This window comes from Pyrgilauda ruficollis, unplaced genomic scaffold (assembly GCF_017590135.1).
Source record: "Pyrgilauda ruficollis isolate IOZ18807 unplaced genomic scaffold, ASM1759013v1 scaffold46, whole genome shotgun sequence".
In the NCBI taxonomy this organism is placed as follows: Eukaryota; Metazoa; Chordata; class Aves; order Passeriformes; family Passeridae; genus Pyrgilauda; species Pyrgilauda ruficollis.
The window spans coordinates 1189472-1210693 of NW_024526155.1; the positions used below are offsets into that span (position 1 = coordinate 1189472).

The 21222-nt window shown below is 44.9% G+C and overlaps 1 protein-coding gene across 1 annotated transcript in view; it reads left to right on the plus strand.

The window, feature by feature from the left end:
- The window catches only part of LOC121359629 (transient receptor potential cation channel subfamily C member 4 associated protein), a 35227-nt gene extending 14914 nt beyond the window's left edge, over positions 1–20313 (plus strand). Inside the window, exons 5-19 of the mRNA XM_041478707.1 lie at positions 47–102; positions 1615–1743; positions 2827–3028; positions 4528–4716; positions 5768–5910; positions 10073–10204; positions 10887–10945; positions 12931–13032; positions 14392–14475; positions 14773–14863; positions 15386–15526; positions 16676–16784; positions 16985–17097; positions 17328–17534; positions 18393–20313. Of these exons, the coding sequence (XP_041334641.1) occupies positions 47–102; positions 1615–1743; positions 2827–3028; positions 4528–4716; positions 5768–5910; positions 10073–10204; positions 10887–10945; positions 12931–13032; positions 14392–14475; positions 14773–14863; positions 15386–15526; positions 16676–16784; positions 16985–17097; positions 17328–17534; positions 18393–18530 (1895 nt within the window). The 3' untranslated portion in view covers positions 18531–20313. The remainder of the gene's footprint in view (positions 1–46; positions 103–1614; positions 1744–2826; positions 3029–4527; positions 4717–5767; positions 5911–10072; positions 10205–10886; positions 10946–12930; positions 13033–14391; positions 14476–14772; positions 14864–15385; positions 15527–16675; positions 16785–16984; positions 17098–17327; positions 17535–18392) is intronic.
- The last annotated feature ends 909 nt before the right edge of the window (positions 20314–21222 follow it).

Consider the following 21222-nt stretch of genomic DNA (forward strand, 5'->3'; position numbering starts at 1 on the left):
CTCCTTGGCAGGGAATGGCTGCTGACTGTCTGCTCTCTCTTTGCAGTAAGTGATGACCTCATCAAGGACTGTTTAAGCATACTGTACAACACCTGTATATGTGTAAGTACAACTCTTCTGGTCACTTCTTACATGTGCTACTTGATAAGACAATAAACAGACTTTTAAGTGTAATTTAAACTTACTCTGAAGCTTTACATTAAAATTCCTTCAGTTAAATACAGCATCACTCTGTATTTTGATGTGTTGATCAAATAATTTGTTTTCTGACCTGCATTGTCAAACTTAAGTTCCCTTTCTGTCTCTGTTTCCATAGGAAAGCTGTGCCAGCCTTTATTATGTTACAGCTTAAAATCTGAAGCTGGGAATGGATGCCTGTCAAGCTACAGCTAGTCTTGTTCAGAATCGGGGCTGGCAAAGGGTTTTAAATTTGATCCTGCAACTCCATGTGCTGGATTGTAGTTCAGTGCAGTAGTGGCAGATCAGTGCAAAGGGAGGTGCTGGGTTAAAGGCCTCTGGAAATACCTTGTCATTCAAATCCTGAAGCTAAAAGCAAAGGCCTCAGATTATGCATGCAGGGAACATCCTCAGGATTGTTTACTTCATCGCACACTTCATTATGCCAGAGCCTAGGGAACATTGTTTTAACAAAAATGTTAAAAAGAGCCAGTTAGTGCTTGGAGCTGTTCCAAAACATCGGTCTAATCTCCAGAGTTTGAGTCATACTAGATCATGTCTCACTGATAAGGATCTGTGTACACATGGGAGAGGGAAGAGAGGGAACACTTTTTTCCTTGGCTTGGATGATTTATTTTTTTAACTGCAGGTAATGCAACTTTTGCAACTGAGAATAGCATGATATGCTAAAAAAACAAGTTTATAATTTCTAGACTAGCTGCTCTGTTTTAATTCACTTTGGTATTACTGCAGGGTTTGGAGGAGAAGTGTCCAGGATCACAGAAATGGTCTGTGGACAATATTAGCTGTTTTTATACTTATCTGTAAATATTGGGGAATTATCTGTGCCAGTCTGGTTCTGGTGTGGTGGTGAGCACTGAAAATGTGTCTCATGGATAAGACACAGCTTTCTAAGCAGTGAGGATGTAACTGTGAGTTCCAGGAAAGCCTGGCTGTGCTCTCAGCAGAGCTCAGAGCATGAAAGGCAGCCTTAAACTTGGGTTTCCATGCCTGAGTCTAACTTTGGGGTTCATCACCCCGTTCTTTTAGGCCAGTGCTCTATCCAGGTTACTCATACAGCAGTGCTGAGGGTTTAGGAGCTGCTGTGTGTGCAGACCATGGCATGGAGCTGGTCACAGTGTGTATACAAAGCAGAGCCCAGCCCCTGTGTGTGTGCCCAGGCAGGCAGGCTTGGCTGTAGATTCGACAAGGAAACAGCTGCCTGGAGGTGAAGCCTCTCATTCCCGTGTTGTTGCCAGCACCACGCTGACTCCAAACCAGGACTGGAGATGGTTGTGGTTGCCGCGAACACGACATTCCCTGGTTTCAGGAGCAGCTGGCTCAGCACCGCATCCTCTGTAGGGCTGTCCTGCGCGTGCTGTGCCATGTGGCTGCTCAGGGTGGGCTCTCACTGGGCCTGTGTGTGCTCATTTCCAGACGGAAGGAGTCACAAGGCGGCTGGCAGAGAGAAACGACTTCGTGTTGTTCCTGTTTACACTGATGACAAACAAAAAGACATTCCTACAAACTGCAACGCTCATTGAAGATATCCTGGGAGTTAAAAAGGTTAGTTACTGCTTTCTTAATATCATTTGTATGGCTTTTTAGCCCAGTGGAGGAAAGAGAGCTGTTTCTTTGAGGAGTTGCTGAGGATAGTCCTCAAAGTTGCCATTCTCAGTTCTTGTAGGTTATTTGAAACCTGCCTGTTCACAGTGGTAATTAACTTCAATCACTTCTCATAAAGAAGCCAAACTATTCCTGTGGTGTCATACTTGTAGTGCTTTTACCCAGTTCAGAGAATGGGGGCAGCTGTGTCCCCATGGTCTGAGCCATTAAAGAATAGCCCATATTACAAATAAAGAATCAGTTTTCATCCTTGCCTGCTGATTGTATTTGACATACTTCACTTGTGTTCCTCACATCTGGGAGGTTTCCTGTGTGTTCCTGGGTGTTTGTCACCTCTCTGAGAAGTTGTAGGCTGGGGACACAGAGCACTTAAATCTTCTGCACAAACCTGGTTATTGAACTTACTTACCAGCATCAGTTGCAGCTCAGTGCCCTGATGTGATGCAAGTGAAATACTCGAGGTGTAACCTTGGGAAAATCTTAATTGGAAAGTGTGTGTACATTTTATGGAGAAGGCCAGGAGTCTGTAACCTAATACTTTATTATTTAGAGTAAGATTGAGGTTGATGTACTTCCTGAAATAGGAAACAAGCTTAGTTTATCTGAACAATTTTTTTTTTTCTGAAAGCTGTTTTCAACATCTTTTTATTAAAAAGAACTTCTGATAAAAAGACTGAGAAATAATTTAGAAGTTCTTATCTGTGAGTTTCAAAGAAAAGACAGGATTGGAAAACAAAATTGAAACGTCTAATACCTAAACATAATTTACGTATTACATCAGGTTGTGGTTTTGTGGGGTTTTAGTTAAAAAAAGGCCCCCACATTTTTTTTTTGTAAATATAAAAATAGTATTTAAAATATGGATATCTGTATTTTTGGAATTGCTAAGTCTGACATTTGTTGTAAATCCCAGCTGCTTCTCCTTTGCTACACTGGAATAACCCAGAAAGCTCTCCAGGGAGGATCTGCCTGTGTTCACTTACTGCCCATCCCCTGTGACTGAGCTGGTGTTGTCTCTTCCAGGAAATGATCCAGCTGGATGATATTCCCAACCTGGCCAGCCTGGTGTCCAGCTTTGACCAGCAGCAGCTGGCCAACTTCTGCAGGATCCTGGCTGTCACCATCTCGGAGCTTGACACGGGCAGTGATGACAAGCACACACTTCTGGCCAAAAATGCCCAGCAGAAAAAAAACTTGGGCCCTTCCCGAGCTGAAATTAATCAAGGTAATGGTTGTGTTGTAACAAATCAGAATAATCTCGGCAATGTATAAAGCTTTCCTCTTCTCAGTGTCACGCAGTATTATGTTTCTGAAAGATACAGGAAGTGTTGTGTCTTCCAAAGCATTTTTCTTGATTCACTCCCCTCAGATTGTTTCCTGAAAATAATGTTTCCTGTTAGTGAAACCGTGTAGCATCTGGTTTCATGTGGTGTTGCTAAGCAGGTGGGTTAATTTCTGTCATTACAGCATTCTCTGAGTAGCTTAAAATAATTGGATTTGTTTTCTATGCCTTAGCCACATCCATGGACTTCCCATTAGAAGCTCTCAATAATTCTGTGTCCTCCATAAAATATGAATTCCTGAGCTAATGCTGCCTGCAGTGTGGTTGCTGTTGGAGCAGTTCCTTCTCTGATTTTATCTGATGTTGTCCTGAACAGGATGTCTTGTCTTTATCAAAAAGAGAAGTGTCTTTAATATTAATTATGTTGCCCAGTGTTCCCAAACCAGCCTTGGAAGTCAGTGGGGCTGATCTCAGCCTTAACTTTGGGCACAGTGCAGCTTTCCTTATTGTGCTGAGTACTTCTCAGGTGCAGAAGTCTTGCGTATAAGGATGAGTAGGAATTGAAGAAGTTAAAGTACCATCAGATGTAGAATCTGCTGTTTTCAGCTCTTGCTGTGCTGAAAAGCTTTTGGGCTTCTGAAGCACATATTTGCATAGGCCCCTGCCAAGCAAATGTTTAGCTAATCTTTTTTAATGGGCACAATCAGAGACTGATTCTAAGGCTGTACAGTATATTCTATTTTAAAAAAATTTATCAGGGAGCTTATTCTTTCAGAGATGCAACTCTTTCATGTTATGTTCATGGCCAAATTCTGTGTCCTTTTCTCCTTGCCCCTGCAAGTGGGAAGTGAAGCTTTAGCCATGTATCTTTAATAAACAGGTCCTGTAATTAAGTTGTTCTTGAGGGCAAGCTGCACCTCCCCAAACATTTTGCAGAGCAGTGACTTCTGTCCTTGCACTGCTCTTTCTGAGGGTGCAGCTCCACAGTTAAAACCCTCACACCTGGGGCTGCTGTGGTGTGTTCTCCACCTGTTTTGCTCCATCAGGAGCCATTCAGGAACCTCTTACTTGAAACGCTGTCAGATTTCCTCCCCACTGCTGTAGGGATCCAGTTCAGTCACTACAGACCAACACCAGGGGAGGGAAAATGAAGGAGGAATGGGGAGGCAGAGCTGCCTCTTCTAAAAGGAGCTTTATTTCTGCCAGCTTTGTTTTCAGCCAGATGAATTCCTTGATAAAACTGGAGAGCAGCATTGAATTATTGCTGGGGTATGGATGCTCTCTTGCAGTCCTTAACTGAAGAGTGTGCTGAGTTCTTCCATCTTCAGACCTCTCTAACCAGTTCTTTTTAACCATGCACTTCTGTATTCCTGAAGTAGATGTGCTGGTACCTTGTGGTGATCTTACACTGTAATAAAATTCTTTCTCTTTGTTTTTTTCAGCTACACTTCTGAATATTCCAGGCTTCATCGAGCGGTTGTGCAAACTGGCCACACGGAAAGTGTCTGAAACAACAGGGACTTCCAGCTTCCTGCAGGAGCTGGAGGAGTGGTACACCTGGCTGGACAATGCCCTGGTGCTGGATGCACTGATGAGAGTGGCAAATGAAGAGGCAGAGCAGAGCAGTACAGGTACCTGGCTTGCATCCCTCCACCCACCAGCTGCTGAGGCTTGTCTTAACCTTGCTCAGGGTTTGCCACGTGTTGCTTTTCCTGTCATCTGGTTCTGATTCCCCTTTTCATACACGGAGGACTCACATATCAGCATTTAGGTCTGACTGCTGTTTTGTTCTCATGTAGCACTGATTTTTTTACTGAATTAAAATTAGCCAAAGGAGAGCCCCTCCAGCAGTGTGTGCCTTTTGCATGCCTAGCTAACATTGAAGTGCTGTGCATCCTCAGCCTAACCTCCTCTGGAGTGATTAAAATAACCCTCCTGAGATAAGTGACTTCACCAGCATTTTACTCTAAAACTTTGGCTCATGACTTTGGATTTGAATGCTTCATACCAAGCAAGTGGCCTCTTCTTTAAAAAGGAAAAATAGTTCCAGCTAAATTAAAGAAGTTAATTGGGAAAAAAATAATTGTTCCAGTGGAAGTGTTAATACAACCTTAACAGCATTTAGGAAAATGCTTTGGAGCATCTGTGTGCTTTGTTTCTTCACCCTTTTGTATGACAAAAATGCAGTGTATGCCTGGTAGAACTCAAAGTACTTCATATTCCTGTTTCTGCTCTTAGCAGGGTAATTCTCTCTAAGGTTATGAAATTTATTTAACTGTGGCCTGTGAATACTGGTACTGAGGTATGAAGTGAAAGTAGATTTAATAGTAAGTGCTCTGATAATCTCCCATCTACTTTTATTACCTTTCTGCCATGCCCTGGTGCAGTAGTCTCTTAATTCATATAGGTGAGCAGACTTATTTTAAGGAGATGCTGCCATTTAGTTCATTATTGAAAAAGAATTTTAAAATCTGATTTTCTCTTCTAAATTTTCAGCTATATTTTTTCTCTAGCATGTAATTCAAATTGGTTATGTGCTGTACATTACTATTTTTAGTTAAGAAGAAAATTCCAGCACGTGCGTGCTGCTCCTGCATCTGCAGCGTTCACTGTAAAAGTAACAACTGTAACAAATCCTTTCGTGTTCAAGCTGCCTCTCACATCTTTGCCATCTTTTTTCAGAATCTTCAGATGAGAGTGGACTGGCCAACACCTCCACAAGGACACAGCTGCCCCAGTCCATGAAGATCATGCACGAGATCATGTACAAGCTGGAGGTGCTGTATGTTCTCTGTGTGCTGCTCATGGGCAGGCAGAGGAATCAGGTGAGCCCCAATAGATGCTCACACCCACAGTTGGTGTCTCTTTAAACCTGAGTGCTCATGAGTGAGGTCATGGACACAGAAATGCCAGGGCAAAGCTCAAGGTACAGAGCTGGGCAGTCCATCCTGGCAGCCCTGCCCAGAAAGCAGGCAGCACTTCACTGCGAGCAGCTGGGGCAGGGCTGCTCACACACTGCGCTGGGGCAGGAGGAATGCAGGAAGTGTGTGGGTGCCTGGATGCTGCAGAAGCTGCTGTCAGGTGTTCTCCCCACTCCTGGTGCCCACTTTGGATGGAGCCCCTTCAGGCCTTAACCTTTCTTTGGCTGCTTTCACTTTTGGAAATGCTCTGGATGATTTTTGCAGCATATTGCCATCACTTGGCAAAGTGTGAGCATGCTGTCAAACTCCCAGCTGGGAGGGTGCACTTCAGTGCTGTCTGCACTGGTCACTGCCTGCAAATCCCACTCATTTGTTCCTTTACCTTTCTTCCTTTTGAAATGAGGAAAAAAAAATTGTTCCCTGCCTCACACAGGCTTATGAAGAACCAGTCACTGCAGCTCAGCTGTGGTTTGATTTAAATGGGTCAAAAGCAGGTTGGGAAGGGAAAAGCAAAGCAATCCTTGGTGAGGTTTTGGCACGTTTTCAGCTTCGGCAGTCTGCTCAGCTCAGCAGAGCTTGGCATAGCAGGGGCATTCAGATGTCCTGGACATGGGAGAGCCAAGCTGGTGTGGGTTATTGAAAGGCTGTTGCGTTAGGCAGGAGAGGCTGTGTTGTGGGCAGGGATTGGGGCACATTTATCTGGAGTATTTTGTTCTGTGATAGTAACCTCCCAGGTATCAGTCACAAACACCCCCCAGGGCAATCTCCTAAATCTCTTAATATGAATACAGGTGCAGTTGTAGCTCAGTCCCAAACATAATTCACCTGTTCTTCCTGAACCTACAGCAGAGCTTGTGGACCTCCCATCCCTGGAAGTGTTCAAGGCTGGGGCTTGGAGCAGCCTGGTCTGGTGGTAGGTGTCCCTGCCCATGGCAGGGATTTAACATCCCTTCCATCCCAAACCATCCTGGATTTTGTGACTCTAAGCAGACACTTGGCATTAAAAGAAGCAGATTGTGCATAAGAGGAAGCAGAGAGAACCAGTAATTCTTGCAGAAACCACAGTCACTACCACAAACAACTCCTAATCATGTTGTCATTCCTTCTAGAAGTGCTGTTTCTCTTAGGCATGAATAAAATGTAAACAAAGCCCAAAACATAACTGAAACTAGCAGAACATGGATCTACTAGAAGGACTTTTTCTTTTCCATTGTATCAAGGCAGATAATTCATCCCTGCCTGAGTTCCCCACAAGAACACAGGTTTATAGATTCTGCAGAAACTGCTTGCAGCCTGCACTCATCCTGCTGCTGCTGGAGGTGCTGGATTCGTTCCCTCCCTGGGTCACTTCTGGTGTGTTCCTGTCAAATGTGACAAGGCAAAAAATCTGCTGCTGAAGCAGCTAGCTTTGAAGATGAATTTATCTTTTAATTTCCTGGGAACACAATTCTTATCCTTCATCTGCTATTTCTGCTCCCATGTAGATGGGGAAACTCAGGATAAAGGTGGCCAGAAGTTCACTTCTTCCCAGGACTGATTCAGGACTGGATTGAATTCTTGAAGGATTTGAGTTACTGGATTCCCAAACACTTCTTGTCCAGAGCCAGGGGTTTCTTTCTTTGTTTTAGGATTTTGTTTTTATTTGTTTTTTGTTTGTTTTTGGGGGAGTTGGGGGGTGTCTTTTTTTTTTGTTTTGCTTTGTGAAATCCTCTGCCTTTAAAACACATGCTACATCCTTCATTCCTTAATCTGAATAAGACTTGTGTGGCAGATGTGAATCCCCTGCCCTTCCTGAGAGGCAGGCACAGGAAGGACTGGAGCTGAGCTCTTCTCCATGGGAAGCTCTGGAATGCAGGCACAGCAGTGTGCAGCAGCACCCTCAGACAAGCATTTCAGCTGCTTTTTGGTCTTTCTTTTCTGTGAAAGAATAAAAGCACAAGATCTGTGGTACCAGTCTGAGCAGCCAAAAGACCTGCTGGTTTTAGATTGGATTAATTTTGCATAGAAATTTTATTAAGGGCATCACAAACCTGCTTCAGTCTGCTGCAATAATCGACATAATGGTTTGACATTTGCTTGAAGCAAGGTGCAACCTCCCAAACTCAACCTGTCCCCAGATGAATCTCTGAATGCTTGGTTTAAACTTGATTGCTGGCTAATTTGCATAAATTGATAACTGTGGTAGCAGTGACTTAGCTGCTTCTGTTGCCATGTTGGGGATGATCTCACCCTTGGGAGTAAGTGGTGTTTCTCTGCAGATCTGGGCCTTTGCTGCCTTCTCATTATGGTCACACCCTAAATTACTCTCCTTACATATTTTTCTAGGCTGTCCTGCATGTCTGTGTTGTGGTGAAGAGCCATCAGTTGATTTCCTTGCTCCTGCTGTAGGGAGCCACACTGCACACACAGAAACTCAGCTTAGCAGAGACAGTTTTAGTGTTGAGAAAGAGCAGAGCAATTCCTGTGAAACTGGATGGCAGCAGGAAAAAGCCAAAGTATTTTGAGGGTTGAATATAGAGCAGGGATTATCTTGGCATCCTCAGGGAGAGTAATTGTAATGAGTTTGGGCTCTGGGAGAGAGTGGTGCAGAGGCAGTGATGTAACTGAGGAGCTCAGTCAGGTGAGAATACAGAGCTGAGCAAACTAAACTGCACAGATCTGAATTCTGAGTCATTTGGAGAGGAGCAGATTGAGGAGTTAAAACTGGGTGTAGAGACCTGCTCCGTTAGTGAGGGTTGAGGCTCTTGCAGGCAGCCCAGGCTCTTGGCTTCCTCCTGTTGTGCCTGTGCCATGGAGGGACAGGGGCACTACCGGGAGCACTTTGTTCAGAGAGATTCCTCAGAGCTGCTTCTGTGACTAAACCAAAATGTCCAAGAGTGTTTCAAAATAATGGAGCACCAGAGGACTCCAAGCTCAGCAGTCTGTCAGGGCAGTGTGGGTGGGTGGGAAGGAGCTGGATGCTCCTCAGACGTGTATTTGAGGTGTCCAGCAACAGGAATGTGATTTCCATCAAGGTGGGACAGCTGGTGGCTACAGCCAAGAGGAGTGCAAAAAGCTATCAGCTGTGCTGCAAACTAGAACCAAAACCTGTAAAACAGCATCAGCTTCAGATATTTTGATTCATTCAGGTGTTTGAGTAAATAAAACAAAGTAGATTGATCTGCTTGAAATGCTGCTGGTTACAGTTCTGGATCTTGGGACAACATGGGGTATTTTTTAGTAATTTTGTTTGTTGGTTTTAAGGAACATGTCCATTACTTGGGCATTTAATTTTTGCAGAACATTGTACATTCCAGTCACGTGGTTTTCATTTGTAACCACATCTCAAGGAATAATGCTTGTACTAGGCCCAAGCTAATAAGAATCCCCCTTTCTATTTCCCTTACTCCTCATCTTCTAAATTCCTTACATCAAAAGTATCCCAGCTTGGACTGAAGGTATTAAAGAGCTGTTCATACCAAAATTATTAGCTTTTTTGTATGAATAAAAAAGATGTACCAGGCAGACCAATAAATGAACCTGAGCAATTTGACATTTTTTTCTCTTTTAAGTTCAGCTTCTCTTTAACCTGAAGGAGCAGTGTGGTGTGGTTGTGTTACTGCTGGACTCTGCTCAGGAATCCTGCTAAGGTGTTTTGGTGAACAAAACCAATATTGATGGGTTTTGTTGTCATCAGAGGCCTGCCTGAGCTGCATCTGTGTGTCTGCAAAGGGAAAGGACTCTCAGGGGATTGAGTGGCTGCAGAGTATCCCCGGCTCAGCTGTTTGGTGTAGATGCATTTTCAGTGTGCTGGAAGTGACATCCTGATGCCCAGAGCTGCTTCCAGAGACACATGGTTAATTGAAGCGCTGGAGAAGAACTTTATCCCAAAATAAAGTCTGTTTTCTATCCACATCCTCCAAATGGAAACTGCTGCACTGTGGTTAGCACAAACACTTGCTCTTTGAGACAAGAATTCACATCCTTTTGTCAGAGAATGACATCACTGTGCCTATCTGTTTGCAGACTACATTAAATCTGTGGTTTAGGCTGGAGCAGACATGTTTGTACCTCTCTTTTTCCCCAGGTTCATAAAATGATAGCAGAGTTCAGACTCATTCCTGGCCTCAATAACCTGTTTGACAAACTCATCTGGAGGAAGCACTCAGCCTCAGCCCTGGTTCTGCATGGACACAACCAGAACTGTGACTGCAGCCCGGTGAGGAACCTCTGCAGTGGATTTTCATCCTGGCACACAATTCTGAGGAGCTGTGCTGAGTAACTGGGTGTTTGTATCATCAGTGACTCGAGATGTGGTAGCATTCAGATTTTGTGGGATTATTGATTTCATTGAAGTCTATCCTTAGCTCATGCTAGCAATTTAGCAGGGCAAGTTTAACCTCTCCCTTCTCTCCTAGTTTGTTTGTTCATTTTAAGGAACATGTCCATTTTGGGAACTGAGAAAGGAGTAAATTCCTGGACCCTGGAGGCCAGAGGTAGAAGACAAGTAAAATTCAAAGTAAAGATACCTAGGAGAGGCACAGAGTACAAATTGTGCCACAGTCAGGTTTAGGGGGGTTGGGTTTTCTGTTGGACTCTTTATATTTTTTTTCTTTCCAAACCTGGACATTCTGAATTGACCAGTACAATTCTAAGCTTTTGTGCCTTTGCAGTGAGAAGGAACTATTACCTGTTATGTGCATAGGCTTGAGGCAATCTCCATTTCTATTTTGGGAAGTGCAACCTCTCCATTTGTGCAAGTCACTTGCTCTGCTGTCCAAAGGGGTTTGATTTGGAAAGGTTTTCCTTTCAGCTGTTTCATGCCTGCTTGGTAACTAATGATAACCAAAAGTACTAAAGCAATGATTTTATTTTTTTTTACCTTTCTTGTCTCCTTTTAGGACATTACTCTAAAGATACAATTCTTGAGGCTTCTTCAGAGCTTCAGTGACCACCATGAGTGAGTATGAGAAGCTGTGGTGGGATGTGGCTTGGTGCTGTTTGCCTGGCTGTGGTTCCAGGTGTCCTGGGCACGAGGCAGGCTCCACATGAAGGGAATGATGTGCTGTCCCTAAACTTCATGTTCCTTTCAGCTCTTGCTGTAACAGCCTAAGAATTTGCTCTGTGGTGGGCATGTCTGAATATGTCTGGTGTGGTTAAACCCAGCTCATTTTATCTTGTGTTGAGATGAGCTGAAACATGTACAGGATGAGTTAACACTTTCTGGCTGAAGGAATAAAGAGGCAGCTTTCTTCTTTTTGCCTTCTACTGAGAGGTGACAGTGAGCCAGGGAAATACAAAGAAATCTCCTGTCTGCCTTCAGAATAAATCCTTAGGAAAACTTGGGTGTGCTGGAATAATTGGAGGGGTGGTGCAGTTTGCTTGGGGTTATTTAATATTTAATGCTGTGCTGCTTGTTCAGAGGTGTTTGAGACTTGTGGAATTGCATCCTGCATTCCATCAGTGTTGCTCTCATTCAGTCCTGGGAGATGGTGTCCCTTCCTTAGAAACTCCTATGTTAGAGCCATGTTGCATTTGAGGTGCTGCTCATTCCTAGAGCCAGGCTGCTGGTTTTGTGCAGGATTTTAGTCCTGTTGGATAGATTTCAAATATCAGCCTTTTTGATTGTGGAATATTAGCTTTGAGAATGCAGAGCTGCTGGACATAGTCAGGGAGGGAGTGCTGACCTGTTTTAAATCCTTCATGCAATACATTGTTTGCCTGGGAATCACTCCAGGTTTTCCAATAAAATCTCTACAGGTGATGTTACTACTTAAGTGGCTGCTGCAAAGATCTCAGGCTTGTTTGAGCAGAAAACAGCTCCCAGCTGTAACACTTGAGCAAGTGGAATGTGTGGAATCTGTTTGGGGGGTTTAAATAATTACATGAACTTTCTATGAAATCACAGATAAGCTGAGTTAACTGAGGACAAGATGAGAGCAAAGTACTTGTGTGCTGATATTCATTCAGTGAAATTGTGTCCAAACCAGACTTGCAGAGCTGTTTATTGCAGGGAGAGAAGGGCTCTGTTCTCATTGCAGAAGCCTGTTAAGTCCCCATCAAAGGGAGCTTTGCACAGGAGCCTCAGTGAGCACTAACCTGATGAGTGTTGGAAGCAAGGAGGAACCTCACACTCATCACTGCATCCTCTGGCCCCTGAGCTTTCCTGAAAAGGAGTCTTTGCTGTCTGATTTTGAACACTTGGAAGCAGAGTGTCAGGGAACACACTGCCGTTGGGCAAAGGGAGCCCCCTGGACTACATTTCTACTGTCAGATTTATTCTGCAGTTAGTTCACTTTTCATACAAAATAATTTATTTTTATTATGAAAAGTTCAGTATTTGATAAAGAATTTATGTGCATTCCTGGGATTTATATCCATTTTTATTTGGATCTTTACTTTTCATGAAGTTTTTTAATATTTCCAGGGTAAAGTTTGTTCAGATAATCAAATACCAGGACGACTGAGTCCTTTCTTGCAGTTTCTGCTTTCTTACTTAGAAAAGATTTATTACTTAAAAAGAGCAATCACTATAGGGTGGAGAAAAACTTCAGGAAGCTGTGGAAAAGTTTGCTATTTCATACTTACTTTGGTCTGAAATTCAGCAAAATATTGCTTAGATTTTTTTTTTGTTTAATGAGCATTATCCAGAAGAAAATATTTACAAACTGTAAGATCCCAAACAAGTCAGCAAAGAACCATCATCTCAAAGCTGGTCAGTGTTGGAAGTGGCATTTGGTACATTTTTGAGGTTTTCCCAAGCTGCAGCTGGCTGGCCTGGTACAGGGAGCAGAGTGGGAATGCTGTGAAGAGCAACCAGGAGAAATCAGCTTGCCCAGTCCTGCAGCCCTTGTAGTCCTGTGCCTCTGCTATTCATGAAACTGCATTTTTGCCTGTTGAATTCATCCTGCTTTTCTCCCCTCCTCCCCCACTGTCTTGCTGTAGGAACAAGTATCTCCTTTTGAACAGCCAAGAGCTGAATGAGCTGAGTGCAATCTCCCATAAAGCCAACATCCCTGAAGTGGATGCAGTGGTCAACACTGACAGGTGAGAGGGGACTGAGGGTGTTGGTCAGCAATTTAAGAGTTTTGGGAGCACTTAGACTGGAAGTTTGACATCGGCTGTTCTGTTTGACCTCTCTCTGTCCACCACACTTTATTTCAGTGACTCCTTTCAGGGGGAGGTCTCCAAGCTTGTGGGATGTTGATGGTCATTAGCAAATCTCAGGTGTGCTCATGCTCAGAGTAAGGTGTTTTAAAAATAAAAGGAACTTTAAAACCCCTAAAAAGAGGGGTTTGAGTTCATGGCTTAGACTTCACTATGATATGCTGGGTCTGCCTGTCTGGCCTTCCTTAGGCTGGGCATTGCAGACAGACCTGGAAAGATCCCTCACATCATTTAATTGCTATTAAATCTTAGTTCTGGCATTCAGGAGCAGCGTGTGCACACATAAATGTCCATTTCCAGGCTGCATGAGCGCATCCAAGTGTCTGCTCAGAGTATTTTAAGAGCAGCTAATAACCAGAATAAGCAAAATTAGATTAACATGTTAAACCACTTATAAAATCTCTTCTGTTGCATTTGAGTATCTGTTAGATGGACTGTTTTGATCTAATAATCACTTTAATACATGATTCTGGTGTATAAAGCTCAGCAGATGGAAGATTGTTTGCAGAATTTATTTTGTCATAATGCTCCCAGGGCATCAGCAGGGACTTGGTCTGCACAGAGCAGCTTTATCTCACTCCAAAAGGGAATTTCTAAGAGGATTTCTAGATTACAGTTATTATCGTAGTACTGTGTCTAATTGGGAAGAACTTGGGTTTTTTTTCACCCTTAGCATTTAGTTTTCATGTTGTTTTTCTTGATATATGAGATCAAGGCATTATTTCTGTATGAGTTCAATGCAGGTGGATACTCCACTGAAGGTGCTCTTGAATACAAGTAGAATTGCTACAAGTAGAATTGCATGCTTGATTCGTCTATGCTTTTACTACAGCCTCATGTTGCATCCAGCTTTCGTACTCTGCTCTGCCTCCTAAATGGAATTTAGACTTTCCTTTACATTTTTTGAGGGGAAAAAAAAGGGGTTTCTTTCATTCCTAAATTTGAATGTAGTATTTTTTTTTTTTTGCTTGATTCGCACAAGGCATGAATTGATATTTCTGAAATTATTAAAATTTGGAGAGAAAGTTTTTACTTTGAACTTACTTGGAAGTCATGTTGCAGGTATTACAGATATTTACTAAGGGCAGTGAGGAGAACTCCTCTGCTGATAGAACTAGCACAATATTTGTGCTGTGTACTTCAATACTGAGATTTTGATCATCAAAAGCTCTGGAGCAGTGACTGGATTCAGCGCTTGCCCAGCCCTTCCACTCAGCTGTCATTTCTCACCTGCTGCAGGAGCCTTGTCTGTGATGGGAAGAGAGGTTTGCTGACCAGACTGCTTCAGGTCATGAAGAAGGAGCCAGCAGAATCCTCCTTCAGGTGGGTTCACTTTGCCTCTGATGAGCTGTTTGAGATCCCTGGGATGTAGCTTTGGTTTTGTCCAGCTTCGAGCTGCTGACAATGTTGGAGAATCAGCTGTGGAAAGTCTGGCTTTGTTGTGCTGTGGTGGCAGTGCAGGTGCAAAAAATCACAGCCAGTGATTTTCTGCAGGATCAACAGGTCTGACTCAAGCTTCAGAGGGGATTGAAACAGATCAGGAAACTGGATTTAAATTGCAGTTGTGATCAAGTATTTCCCTTGTCCCAAAACCAACACCTCCTTTCTTCTTTTTCTCAGGTTTTGGCAAGCAAGGGCGGTTGAAAGTTTTCTGCGTGGCACCACCTCCTATGCAGACCAGATGTTCCTCCTCAAGAGAGGACTCCTGGAGGTAAGTAAATTATGTCAGGCATCCTCCATAGCAATCAAGAAGGATTTATCTGCAGTGAACCAAAAGTGGATAAAAACGTAGTGTTAAATACTGTGCTGGCTTTAAAACTCAGCAGGGAAATGAAGGCCACTCAAGCTGCCCCCTTGCAGTAGTGGGGAATAAACACTCAGGGAGATAAGTCAGGATCATAGTTTACTGGAGAAATCACAATAGATGCAACAGTAATAATAAATGAACAACTACCCCTTATTCCTGTGTAACTATGACAAATACTGGGAACACAAAAATACCTATGAATTCTGCTTGTGGCAGCCAGATGTGACCATTTGTATAACCTGCATCACTGGGAACTCATTTTAACAGGAGACTCATCTGAATTGTTGTCTTTAAGTTTGGTGTTGTGACATTCAGTCACCCAAGAACTTGAAGATAAATGCTTTAAATACTGATTAAATCAGAGTCTGTGTTGTGCTGCTGGCTTGGACTAAGCTGTGGCAATAACATGTTTTCCTCCCCTGCCAGCATATTCTCTACTGCATTGTTGATAGTGAGTGCAAGTCACGGGACGTGCTTCAGAGTTACTTTGACCTTCTGGGAGAGCTGATGAAATTCAATATTGATGCATTCAAGAGGTTCAACAAATACATCAACACAGATGAGAAGGTAAATATTTGTAAAAGCTGTCCCCTGTGGCTCAAATTACACCCTTTTATAACCAAGCACAGCGCTAAAACTCAGATTCATTTGGGTTTGGTGTGGTTTCAGAGCTTGGAGCACAATAAACATTAAGGGGTGAGTTGCCAAAGTCCCTCAGTATTTTCAGCAGTGCTCCAGCTGTCCTGAGACAGTGAGTGCTGAGCTGGTCAGCAAACATTACCCTGTTCCACGATCAGGGAGGCCTAGGGTCAGGCTCAAGGGTAGCAGAACATTTCCTGTGCAGTCGCCAGATTTGTGGTTAAGTAATAGTTGTGGACAGTGAGACAGCTCCAAAAAATGTTCTACTGGAGCTTGCAGTGGGAATTCCTTCATGAATAAGGCTTAAAATACTTGATACTGCACACAGACAGTAGATATTTGATGTTATTTGAACTTGGAGATGTTTTAAGAAGCCATGGCTTATGTAATTGACTATAAAATTGAGCTGCACATCAGTGGACAGCTCTATGCAAAGTGGTTTCATGCTCTTCTGCACTTTGGACATTTAACATCAGCTGGTGGGTAGGTTCTGAGTGGCCTTACACTCTTGATTTTGTTACTGTCATTTTTTTCTCATTGCTGTTAGGTCTGGTAGACCTTGGCAAAGGGATGTATAAATGTATTTAAAAGAAAGCTGTATTTATTTTTGGAGTTTTTCTCTAGTAAATGAACTTAAACATTCTAGAGAATGTCTTTATATTTTGTCTGTGCTTCCTGTTTATTGATCTCTGACTGGGTTTAGTTCTCATTCTGTGTGACTCCCTCTCTGTATTTCTCCCTAGTGCTGTCTGGTTGTACAAAATCAGTGTAGGAAAACATGGAGCTGCAGGAATTCCCACTCTTTGAAAACAAATGCTGTATGAAATCTCACTTTCAATGGACTAACATAGCTTCAAAAGAGATTTTAGGGATGCCAGGATGACATTTTCCATTCCATAGTGTTTTTAAGTGATCCTTTGGTCAGCCCTCAGTGCCAGTGTTGATTTGGGCAGGGTGAGGCAGGGCTGAGAGTGATGTCTCCTCTTAACCTTGTTAGAGTTAACAAAAAGGTAATGACCCTCAATATAAATATATTTCAATCTTTTAAATTCAACACTGAAAAGTGTTTCTGTTCAGTTCCAGATATTTTTAAATCAGATCAACAGCTCTCTGGTGGACTCAAACATGCTCGTTCGCTGCATCACGCTGTCCCTGGACCGGTTTGAGAATCAGTCTGATGCTAAAGGTGAACAGGAAGCAGTGGGGTGGGACTGGGGGGTGTTCAGTGCTGATAATGGTTCATTTAAATCTGGGCTTCCGTAGTTTGGGGGTTAGACAAGTAAGTGCCACCCTGAAAGTTTGAGCACCAGTTCTTACTGCCCAGTGCTTGGATCAGTGTGTCTGAGCCTCCTGCACCTGGTGATTGTGTTTCTCCTCTTGCTGCAGTTGCAGAGGTCCTGTCCGAGTGCCGCCTGTTGTCCTACATGTCCCAGATGTCCATGAGAATGTCCTTCCTCTTCCGTCTCATCAATATTATCCATGTACAGACACTTACACAGGTAAAGAGCTGCCAGGGACCTTGCACTCACCTTACTGGGACTGGAGTGGTGAGCAGGGCTGGGAGCAGAGAGGAGCCTGCTTTCCCTGGAGAACACCCATGTCCCTTTTTCCTTATTGTGTGCAGGAACACTTCCACTGTGTGCTTTCCACAGGCTTGTTTTATAGGGACATGTATACAACAGGTATCTCGGTATTTAGATTTTTTTTGCTGTGTCATTTTTACTTCCAGGAAAATGTCAGTTGTTTGAACACAAGTTTAGTTATCCTAATGCTGGCCCGAAGGAAAGAAAAGCTCCCTTTTTATCTGCGCACCTTGCAACAAATGGAATACACGGAAAAATACCCTGGCTTCATCCTGAACAACTTCCACAGTCTCCTGCGATTCTGGCAGCAGCATTACCTCAACAAGGATAAAGACAGCACCTGCTTAGAAAATGTATGTGACCCTCTTGGCATGGCAGGAGTCAGTCACAGCAACACCTGTCTGCCAGTCCCCTGGCAAAAAATGGGAGATTGGGATGGGAAAGAAGGGAGGAAGGCCTGCCCCCAGTGTAGCTCTGTGGTGCTTTCCACACCTCAGTCAGGCTGCCACAAGGCAGGTGCTGGGCTTCCCTGGAAACAGCCTGAGGTCCTGGCTCTGGCACACAGAAGTGAGACTTGCTAGTGCTGAGTGTGGTGGAGGGGCAGCGCTGGCAGGATGGCCAGGGAGGGGGAGGCAGGACAGAATGCAGTTCGAAGCTAAGGGAGCAGCCTGCAGGTTTCTTTGCCAGAGCTGGTTTGTCCTGGGTCACTGGTGGGTAGAAATAACCAACTATCCAGTTATGTGGGGGACTCATGGTCTGGTGTTGGGCTGCTGGGGTGGCCCTTTGAGGCAATAATGCAGGAGGGGTGTGAGCAGGGAGTGTGTTGGTTTTTGTGTCATCTCTGGAGTGGGAGCTACATCCAGCATTGGCTTATCTGCAGCACCACAGGGTCCCAGTTTGTGTTTGGACAGGGCAGCAGAGGACAAGTTTGGATTATGGGTATACTGGTCCAGGCAGGCTGGGGTCACCCTGTGCTGCTCTTAGCAGCTGCCAGAGGCACTGGGAGTCCTTGTCTGCATCTGGAGAGTGAGCAGCTGGTTGTAGAGGGTGTAGTTGTTCAACAGCCAGGGAGGGAGGGCAGACTGGGGAACCCAAAGTGTTGGTCACACTGTGGGGCTGGGCAGCTCGGGCTGAACAGGAAGTGATTTTCAGCTTTGGGAGGTGTTCCCTGCTGTGGCCTCCACTGACCCCCGTGTTGTCTGTGCCCACAGAGCTCCTGTATTAGTTTTACCTACTGGAAAGAGACTGTTTCGATACTGCTCAGTCCGGACCGGACGTCCCCCTGTGCCATAGTCAGCTACATCGACGAGGCGTACATGGACATTGACAGAGACTTCTCCGAGGAGTAATTCCCGCCTCCAGCTTCTGATGGACAGCTCGGAGGGTCCCTCGCAGCCCGGGGATTTTCAGGGATACGCTGTGTAGTGTGTGTGTGCAGCTCGGAGCTGCGGAGCGTCGTCCCACCCCCGCCCCTGCCGGCCCCCAGCTCTGACTCTGAGACTCGGACAGCTCTCTGGGCAACACATTCAGGGATGTATCTTCCAGTTGTTCTGGGATAAAAATAATCACCTGCACAAACCAGCCTGTATTATTTTTTTTCCTCTCTGCCGGTCCAGCAGGGCTGGCAGAAGGGGTTTTGCTGACGTGAGGGTTCTCTTTTCCGTGTGTGCCAGTTGAGGTGTGGCTCTCTCGGGGCTGCCAGGATGAGCAAGTCAAAAAGCACAGCAATTGCCCTCCAAGTGTGAGGTCCAAGGAGCCCATCTGAGCAGGACCCCACCACCAGCCATGTGCAAAGCCACCACGAGGACTCCCTGGACTCCCTGCAGGTGTTAACTCTTCCGCTGGGCTTTGGAATCAGGGCTTTGGGGTTGGTTAGAGCATGAGTGTGTGTGCGTGTGTGTGCTTTTAATTCCTGAGAGCCCCAGCTCCAGTCACCTCTTCACCATCGCCTTTTGGATCATTTGGTACTAAATCTATCTGTGCATTAGGAGAGAACCTCTGCTCCTGCTGTCCTTCCTGCAGATCCTTCCTATCCGGAGGCGTTTCGCAGTGCTGGAGAACAGACATTTCAGCAGTGGTGGAATTGCAACAGGGGTTGGCTTTTTCACGGAGCACTAGCATTAAAATGTACTAATTTTTTAAACTTGTCCCTTCTTGGGTAACTAATCTGGTTTTACAATCCTTTTCAGGACCATTGCTCTTGATGTTAACCTGCTATGCCTGGAAGTCTTAATGTCAGTCTCTGCTTTCAGCCCTTAATATCAACACACACATTAATCTTGAAAGTGCAATATTACTGGAGATGTCCATTTTTTCCTGGATCTGTTTTAATCAGAAAGTGTTAAATGCTGGGAATAAACACTCCTGGTTGAAAGTAACTTTGTAGGATGTGTTGGAAAGGGGAATGGGGTTTTGGCAGTCTTGATTGCCAAACCTGCATGTGCCCTGCGTGCTCACCAACGCCATGTTGCTCCAACACATTCCAATACCCAGGAACAAGATACACTACACTTAAGCCACTACATTTAAGTCAAAAACATGTCTTGCAGCTACAGCTAAAAGAAACCTGTTTTGAAACACACATCTGAATTTTTTTAACATTTTCTAATTTATTTGATGAGATGACTTCAGCTCTGTCCAGGCTCCAGAGGGGTGAGATGTCCCAGAGCTGCAGCCTTTTGTCTCGTTGCCAGCAGCATGAAACCCCCCCTGAGGCTCCCTGTGCTGGGGCTAGAGGAGTGAAGGAGGCTCCAGCCCCAGGAGTAGGACTTGTCTCTGAGCATGTCCCTTCTCCTTTCTCTTCTCCCACACCTCAGTGTCCTGCTGTGGGCTCACAGGGTGGTCAGAGCTGCTGAGCTTGTGCATGAAGCTGGAGCCTTGCAGGAGCTCCTGAGGATCCTGGTGTCCCTCCCTGGGAGCTGCATCCTGCTCTGGTGAGGGTACCCTGGGGAGCTTCTTGCCATGGCAATTTCACCTCTGTTCCTCACCAGGTCACCCCCACCCTGCTCCTCCCTCTCAGCTCATTTCTTTCTCATCTGTACTTTTTTTGTTCTTGGGTATTTGTGTTTTTGGTGTATCTTTGCTTCTTAACTGTAATAGATGTACACTTAAAATAAATGCTTCAAATTAAAAGGCTTTTCAGTTAAGGGATGCCTTTTCCACAGTGTAGTTAATTGGTGCATCCACTGATTGCTGCTGTAACCCTGCAGTCTCACTCCCCTCTGTGTTTTAAAGACAGTTTGGGGCCCAGCTGCCTCTGGCCTTGCCCATGGGCCTGGGGGAAGCTGAGCTGAGCCCACACCATCTCTGGGGGTCTTCCCAGGCCTGGGAGCACAGGCTGGGCTTTGCTTTTGGGGCTGATGGGGCAGAGAAGGGCACAGGGAAGAAACCCCTGGCAGCTCCTCCAGGGGTGGAGCGTGCTGGGCTCCAGGGAGAAGGCTCTGCCCCAGTGCACAGAGGGTCACAGGCAAATCCCAACTGGGGCCACATTCCTTTGGGATGTCTGTCCATGCCAGATGCCACAAAGATCTCATGGTGAGAGGGACCAGACCCATGGAGGTGCCAACGGGCTCTGGGTGGGGATGGGAGGGAGGTGGGACCCCTAGCACTAACAAATACCTCTGGAAGTGTGCACTGTCCCCATGGATGGCTGAGGTTCGTGCTGCCCTGATTAATGCCGATTTGCTAACTGCAAATAAACATATTAAATGGAAACTATTAAAGAAATCTATTTTAAAGAAATGAGTGGAGGTGTCTTTCTTTCCAGTGCCTTTGCCAAAGCCATAACCCCCTCCAGGGCTGTATGAGGGGACTTCATGTTCGCAGCAGTAGTGGTTGAGGTCTGTTGTGCCTCATGCCCCTGCAGTTAGAGCTGTGTTCTGGTGGGGAGGTATGAGGAAAGGGCTTTTCCCAAAGCCCATCCCAAGTCAGGGCCATAGAGCTGGGAAAGAGGGGACTGAGCTTCTCTCCTGCCTGTGTCTCCCTGTGAAGATGCTCCCCCAGACCCCAGGGGCAGAGGCCAAGGCCCTGGTTACGCTGTGA